Source organism: Oryzias melastigma, linkage group LG14 (genome assembly GCF_002922805.2).
Source record: "Oryzias melastigma strain HK-1 linkage group LG14, ASM292280v2, whole genome shotgun sequence".
In the NCBI taxonomy this organism is placed as follows: domain Eukaryota; kingdom Metazoa; phylum Chordata; class Actinopteri; order Beloniformes; family Adrianichthyidae; genus Oryzias; species Oryzias melastigma.
In genome coordinates this window covers 17,820,735-17,828,867 of record NC_050525.1, presented here as the reverse complement: position 1 = coordinate 17,828,867, position 8,133 = coordinate 17,820,735, and the positions used below count along the sequence as shown (strand labels likewise).

The 8,133-nt window shown below is 35.7% G+C and overlaps 1 protein-coding gene across 1 annotated transcript; it reads right to left on the bottom strand.

Moving 5' to 3' along the window:
• Nucleotides 1-5,185: 5,185 nt before the first annotated feature.
• ovca2 (OVCA2 serine hydrolase domain containing) lies at nt 5,186-7,633 on the bottom strand. Its single transcript, XM_024266102.2, has 2 exons — nt 7,295-7,633; nt 5,186-5,866 (listed from the first exon to the last, which is right to left on the bottom strand). The coding sequence occupies exons 1-2, from the start codon at nt 7,446-7,448 to the stop codon at nt 5,343-5,345; spliced, it is 678 nt and encodes a 225-aa protein (XP_024121870.1). The 5' UTR covers nt 7,449-7,633; the 3' UTR covers nt 5,186-5,342.
• Nucleotides 7,634-8,133: the final 500 nt, after the last annotated feature.

The following is an 8,133-nucleotide window of genomic DNA, read 5'->3' as shown; positions in this document are numbered from 1 at the left end:
TAATGACACATGCACAATAATATGAGTAATGACCACCAGTTTATTAGGTATTAAATGGTTTTCATGATCAGAATGTTACAGTAATAAGGTGATGAATGTAAATAGTAGATGATGCACGGATGAGTCAGCCGGCTCCAACACCTGTTTCCCCTTCCGTTCACCAGACAAACGCAGCCTCACTTCAAAGCACTGTCTCCAGTGGGCAGCGCTAATACTTGCAGGCAGAGGCAAACACAGACACACACGTCCTCCATGTGTACACACATGCAGACGTACACACTAGGTAGCAACTAGCATCCAAAGAGTGAGCTAAGCTGTCATGGACTGTGTTTTCTTAAGTTATTCTGCCCTCTAGAGGGGAAAAAAATACAAAAATAAGGAAAAGCAGATGTACCTTACATAAGGCTGTTTTTTTTAAACAAAGTGAAAGTTAAAAAGTTAAATTGAAGCAGAAGTAGAGAAAAATGTGTCTTTTTTACTATTTATTGTAGTAGTTTTGAAAAATAAATACATTTGACCATATGTGCCGATATTTTTCAATAAAAAGAATAAAAATATATGTGGATAATTTTGCACAAGTGTATTTTTTTAACCACATCCTGCTCAATTGTAAACTGTACTAATATCATATAACAGAACTTAACCAAATAACATCCAGAAATGATTTATAGTAGTAGAAATGTCCCATAATCTAAGAGCAACACTTACATTACCAATGATACAAACCAACCATAGGGGGTTTTTGTGCGACTGTGTGCACAACAAAAACTTGGAATAATCTGGAGTTTGAACAAAAACCTTGTAAAAAATATTCTGAAGTTTAGAAACAGTTATGGGCTCAATGCAAGAATATATGATAAATACTAGCATGCATTTATGAGGACATTAATGATGTCAATCATAGACGAATACATGTTTTTGTCACTATTATTATTATTTTTAATATTTTGATGAAGATGAACATGTTCATGATTGTTAAGTTATAATAAATATTATTTATTATCAATATCTTGAGAGTAAAAGCACTTTTTAACCCCTTAATGCCTGAATTTATTCCAGTTTATGGAAAAAGATATTTATTTAAGTTTTTGCTTTTAAGTAAATACTACATTTAGGTAATTTTAAAGCTAATTTGGTTTGTTGCATATTTGAGACAATTGGCAGTAAAGGGTTAAAGGCTAAGCCTCTTTTTAAACATCTTTTGTATTGCTATTATTATTAATACATAGTTGTTTTTGCCTCTATTATCTATAAACTGTATTATAATTATTAACACTTTTAGAACCAATTTCAAAAAAGATCAATTCTGCAGATTTATTGAGGAAAACAGTCTAAGATAAAGTGGGGTTTGTTGTTGATCCTCGTCCTCCCTGCAAAGTAAAAGCTCATGCGCTGACAGATGAACAGCAGCACATAAACTCTTACTGTTCAGGGCTGAGAAGTTCTCCTAAACACCCACTCAGAGCTTCATTATGACTCATATTTTACACGCCACAGAGGTAATCATTATTTTAATCAACAGCTTACGCCGGCTAAAGACAAACATCTGGAGAGCACACACAAGAAGGAATTTTTTTCATTAAATCAAAAAAAAAGAGCAAATAAAATGTATTAATCAAATTAGGTGTTTATAGTTAAGTAGTCATAACATTACCTGAAGACTTGAAAAGCTGATGTATTTAAGGAAATTATATTGCCCTCCTTCCAGATTAATTCACCAAATTAAGTATTTTTGTTAGTTTCTGAGCACAAACAGTTTTCCTATTTCTTTTAGGATGTGTCTTGTCTCTCTTTCCTCCTCCTCCTCCTCCTCTTCCACACTATTATGACTAACATTTACCCCAGCGGTGTCCGTCAGGCACCTATGAGGACGGCCAGACCACAGCTCTGTTTGCCAGGGCCCACCCGCAGCCTCAAAAACACAGTCCCGTCCTGCAGATGAGCGGCCAAACAAACAAGAGATGACATCACACATCAAACAGGCCGCCGCACTAATTTAGGACGACCTCAGCTGCGAGCTAAATTCACCTCCGCTCCCCGTATGCCAAAAAAAAAAAATGACTCAACCACAGCTCGGGAACATGTTTACATCCCAAAAGAGGGCTCCTATCTACATAACAGTGTTGAATATGCATTAGATTATGATGTCAGCATGTCTGACTTTAGCTCACAAGTTCTCCAGAAAACCTCAAAAAACGACCCAAATAAACAAAAATAGCAATATTTGACTATATTTTTTAAAGAATTTGTCATTTGAAAACCAAACTTCACAAAATTAAGCCCAATTTTCTGCTTTCATAGCTTCTGGGTTAACAAGAACACATGATATTCACTATTCACCCCCCAAAACAAACAAACAAACAAACAGAGTCTCGCATGATACTGGATACATTCAATCAGCTACACATGTTTACATACAGGCAATATTGTGAAGAGAATATGAAAAAGTAAAGATGAAAATCCTGATTAAAAAAAAAAAAAGTCCTTTCACGACAAAAACATTAATAAAAATAAGAGAAAAAAAGTCCAAAAAGTTGTTGGAAACTGGTAAAATCACAAGTTCCTTCCTTGCTTGATATGTTGTAATCACAGGTTATCCCAGTCAGAGCTGTCAGAAGTCAAAAGTCAGAGTTGGTCAACTTTGAGTGAGTCTGCAGGGCCACGGGATGACCAGGCTCTTTGGAGTTTGGCTTTATAAAGACCCAGAAACCCCCATAGCTCCTCCCTTCCATCAGTCCCATGACGAAAAGTCTCCACCACCAAAACACAGACCTTCTTCTGCACTCTGACACACCTCTCACCTCCCTCCTTTTTTCTTCATCGGAAGGAGAAAAGATTTAAAAAAAAGTAAAAATTGGCTGCCAATTTAAGGCCTGTTCCCCAAATGTCCCCTCAGTTCCCTGCTTGATCCTCACCAGGATGGGAAGCAGAGAGGCCAGGAGGCTCCGCCCCCATCTGTCCCTGTCTCTCATTCCATTATTTCCCGGCTGTTGTGCAACTGGAGGAACGGATTCCTGAGAAGAGAGTCACGGCTCTGTTGTAAAACTTACTGGCAACAGTGACCCTGTGTGTTTTTCTTTTACTGTTTCCCTTTGCTCGCTCATTCTCTCCATTCAAACTCTCCTTGTTATCAAAACCATGTGTTCGAGTGTGTGCGCATAGTTTGGTCTTGGAGGGCCACAAGGGAGGACTGGAGAGATGAAGTATGAGGGGATTCGGATGCAAAAAAAAAAAATCCCCTTGGAAGCAGATGGGAGACTAATTCAAATTCAATCGGGAAAAGTCTAAAATAACAATCAAATGAAGTAGAAAAGTGATTTATGTGGATCTGACGCAACAAAAGCCAGCAGCTTTCATCTAGTTTGTGATCAAGTCGATTTTTGTCAAAAACTGGACAAACATGGTGACAAAAGCAGATGACGCAGAGGATGGAAACACGGGGAGAGGATGCTTCAGAGGGCTGAAGGCATGAAGGAGAAGGAGGGAAAGGAGAGGAGAGCACGGCACACATCTGGAAGCAATTGAAGCGTGCGCCGCCTGACATGCACATGCTTCAGCTACAAAAGAACAACATGTACTTCAACCCCGCGCGTTCGAGGCCGTGGCACAAGCCTGTCTGTGCTAACCGGCATGCACGGCATCATTAGACCCTGGAATCAAAACAGCCAAAAAGACTCGTCTGGATGTTGGAAAATGCATGAAAAATGTTAATCAAAGCAACATTTGAACTTTTCCTTTCGGTCTGTGTCGTCCTCACTCCTCTGCAACCTGTCATACACTCTCTTTTTTATGTTTTCTACTTGTACTTACAACAAAGAATGCAAAAATCAATGCAAATCAAAGAGTTGGACTAAGCTAGGCTGTTGATTGTTCTTTTAAAATGGATTTTAAAAAATTCCTTTTTTGAAGAGACAGACACGGGTCGGGTGTTTATCAGGTCGGCCGAGCAGCTCTCCATCAATCATTTGGTTCTAAGTCAAGTAGCTGACCCCACACCACCCTAGAATGTGAAAAACATAAATCACACAGACAAAAGCAGCTCTTAGATGCTAATTTCTTCATTTTTTTTCAATGTATTCTCTCAGGGTTATTAACTCATAAAATTATTAATGAAAAATGTTCAAACCAGCAGAAAATCTGAACACTTTTAATTTGAAGTTGGTTTGTCTTAAATGAGTTCAATTCTTATGATATCATTGTTTTCGTTTCATTAAAAGTGATAATACTTTTAATGGTATTTTTCGAAAGTTTTAAGCAAATTCTGTAAATCCCAGAAATAAATTGCAGATTCATTTTTTAATCTTTGGTTTTAATGCATTTAAACCACATCTATCATTCATTTCTTATAAAATTACGTTTTTGTTTGCTTCAGGTGTCAACCTGAGGCTCTTGAACCTCTTTTATTCCTCCATTGTGGCTTTTTTGCTTTTAAGGAAAAATGCTAAGACTTACAAAAATAATAAAAGGTTTGTAGTTTTAGTAAATTAAACTAAAGATAAAAGTGACTACTAAACTAGCTTTAGTTAACACAGAGATTTTTAACATGTCAGATATTGATACACATAGAGCACATATTCTTATCTAGTTACTCTTCAAAGACAAAGTTTGCATTTACATGTAAAGATCTAAAAAAAAAAAACTGGATTCCACATCATTATTTTTTTATTCGATAATAAAAGGGGAAAAAAGAATGTCACAATGATAGAAATTGCCACGTTTGACTTTGATTTTTTTGCAGTTTTAATTCAGTAAAACTGTAAATGTGAGTTTGTAATTTTTGTGTCTTACTTGAAACAGTGTATTTTATTTTGAAAGTACAAGTAAAACAAGTTAAAATTGTTAGAAAATAAATCATTTTATTATTATATTTATATCACTAAAATGCAATTATGGAAAATATTTTAAAGCTCCATTTTCAAAATAAATGGTCACATAAACAGTAAGTTTACTTTTCTAAGCTGTGATTTTGAAAGTTTGGATCAGTAAGAACTTAAATGGCTTGTTTTGCTGTAAAGTTTGCAGACGCCTGTGTTTGAATTAAATCTAACCATCACCATTACATGAACTTTATTGTTTAAAAATCTAACAAAAAGAGACATTTAATGGTAATTATGAGGTTTGTTACTTAAATATACCTACTGTATATTGTAATAAAAAAAAAATCAAAAAGTACCAAAAAGTTTCCCAAAATTAGAACTTTAATTTATTATTTCCCTGAGAAATAACAACAGTTAAATCATTATTGTAGAGACATTAGATATTCAGGGACATTTTTTCCAGCAAAGGTAAGTCATGCCTTTCAAATAGATCATCTCTGTATTCATGTTTTCTATTTTCTGGCTTCACTGGAACTTCTTGAGGAAGTCCTGGTACGTTTGTCTGTGAGCAGAGGCAGCAGGAACAAAGTGTCCTCCAGGATGGATGAGGACTTGGGGATCCTGGAAGGAGGGCAGGAGGTCTCTGCTCATGTGATCAGGGATGACTTTATCTTCAAGTCCAAAGACATGCAGGGAGGGGATCTGCAGAGTGGCGCTGTAGAATTTTTCATGTTCTTTACACAAACTACGAAAGCCGGCGACGAGGATGGCGAAGCGAAAGATGAACTCCGGCGCCACTTTTTGCTCCTGAAGAGAGCAGAGCATGGCGACAAAAGCCGCTCCCTGACTGAAGCCCAGCACGCCGTCAAACGGACCGTGGGCCTTCACGGCCTCTTTCACAGCCGTCACGCTCTCCTCAATGCCGAGGCTTTCCTCGCACTGTTGGAGAGCATTGAAACTGCGGGACTGAGGGTCAGAAAACCACCAGCCTCTGGGGTCCTCCTCACCTCCAGCACCAGAACTGGAACCGTTCTCAGCAGGTGAAACCTCTGAAAGACAAAAAATGGATTATGAACAAACCAAATAAAATAAACTCAGAAAAATCCCCATTTTGCTGGGTTTATTTGATCAATACGAATTCATGGACACTATTAGTGTAGCCTCTGGAAAACATCAGGATTCTCTAGTTTTTCCTTAATGGTTTAGGAATAATAAACCTGAAAGATAAAAAAATAAAATAAAATAAAAAGTGACAGGAAACTTTTAAACAAAATCATTTCAAATGGATGAGTGTCTATAATAACACTTGTCTTACTTTTAAAAGCAAAAGTAAAAAACAAAGAGTAATAAATGCAAATAAAGATTACAAACATCTGCAAAAAATATTAGCATGCTTAATGTTATAATGTTTCATTAGACTTCTGTGTGACTTTAAGTGACTTTTTTGTAATACTTTCTGATATATGGTAGAAAATAAAAATCTAAATAGCATTTTACATTTAGATTAGAAGAAATTTTGATTTAAAATGATTACTAATGATAGTGTTTATTTAGGGAAAAAAAAAAACGTTGGTGCAGAAGTAAGCCTCCACTAATACCCCATCATCCCTATGTGTACTCGCTCACCCGCTAACTTACAGTCCCTCACAACCCCAAGCTAACATTAGCAGTGCAACAAAAATGGCGAGCAATATCAAAGCTATCCAGGCGTACAGTTTTAAGCCAGATGCCAGCTGGATCAACTGATTCATCCCAGTTTGGATAAAAAAATACTCAGAAATGCAATTTTAACATTAAGTTTGTTTATATGTGTCCTTCATAATCAGGAACATGCTACAAGAACATGTTAAAAACATACAAAAACATAGATTTTCATAATAGTCAAAATCCATTAGTGATGCCTTGCACTACTTTGTTCCAGCAAACAGTAATATTCTTTTGTAATACATTACTTTTGCAATAACTTACTCCCAACAAAATGTATTTGCAAAAGTTTAAAAGCATTTTTTAAATGTTATTCTGAATTTTAGGCCCTTTTTTGCCTTTCTTTTTGCAGTGAAATTTATTGCCGATCGCAGCTTTCAAAGTGGACTATATATATTGTAACACAACAACAAGCTTTTTATTTTATTCAGACTGGAGGAGTGGAAACAGAAAGACAACAATTTACATTTTTAAAAAGAAAATAAAGTCCAACTGGATTCATGATTTTTTTAATATTCAAAAGTTATAAAAACTTGGAATTTTATATATGATCTAAATAACTGGTGATACACTGAATTTTCCCCCATTTCCATTATGTTGTGATTTACTCAAATGTGGTCTGAAATCCTAATTTTATTTCTCATCCACTGTAATTTTATTTGTTTACTCCATGTCTTTATGGTTCATTGAAGTATTGATTTTAAGTTTTGTTAATAAAGTTTTTTTTTTTTTTTAGGGTGATTACTCATTCACAAAAATACAGCAAAACTCACCCCCGGAGCCTTCTTTCTGCACTCTCAGAGGTGCTGTCATGTAAACAAGCTCCACTTGCTTCTTTAGCAGCTTCCTGAGCGCTCCGGTCTTCTCCCGGAACGTGTTGCCGTTCTGCCGGTAACCGTGAATGCACAGAATCCGGAGAGGAGCCATCGCTGCTTTTGCTAAACAACGCTGTAAAAATAGCTTCTAGAATAACTTAATGTAGTATGAAATAAAACGTGCGTTTTTGTGTATCATGTGAGATAAATTCACTCTTTTTTTTCTTCCAGAGAAACTTGACAGCTCCTGAACTCACAAGTTGTTCCGGAGTCAACGTGTAGTACTTCCGCTTGGACTTTTCAAAATAAAAACCGATCAAACGTGAACTAATATCAATGTAATAAAGTCGATGTTTGTTTATTAATTAATTATTTTTTTTACCACTTTATTACTAAATAGGAACACAAACATGCATATTGCTTTCACACATTAGAATTTTGTTTCAAATTCTCATTAAAATCTACAAATTATTTTTTATTTTGTTTCAGTTTTTTATGTTGTGACCCCTATATGAAGTCATCAAAACAGGTACCACCAAAATAAATTATTTATAAATCAAATGGGTTCAGTAAAGTCTATTTCTGACTGATGAGCTTAGATAAAGACAAATGACTTGTGGTGACTCTTAACTTTTTTCCTTTTAGAAGTGTATTTTATTGATTTTCACAAGCCATTTAGACATTACAAAAAAATCAACTCAAATGAAAAAACAAGTGGAACCACTGTACAGGCCTTTTCCCCAGATATTCACTTACATTTTGGAAATAAAGCTGACAAAAACATGACTGAGTAAAGG

Coding starts and splice junctions, on each gene's coding strand:
- ovca2 (XM_024266102.2), bottom strand. CDS start 7,448: ATGGCTCCTCTCCGGATTCTGTGCATTCACGGTTACCGGCAGAACGGC. Junction 5,867..7,294: donor GCAGAAAGAAGGCTCCGGGG/GTGAGTTTTGCT, acceptor TTTGTCTTTCAG/AGGTTTCACCTGCTGAGAAC.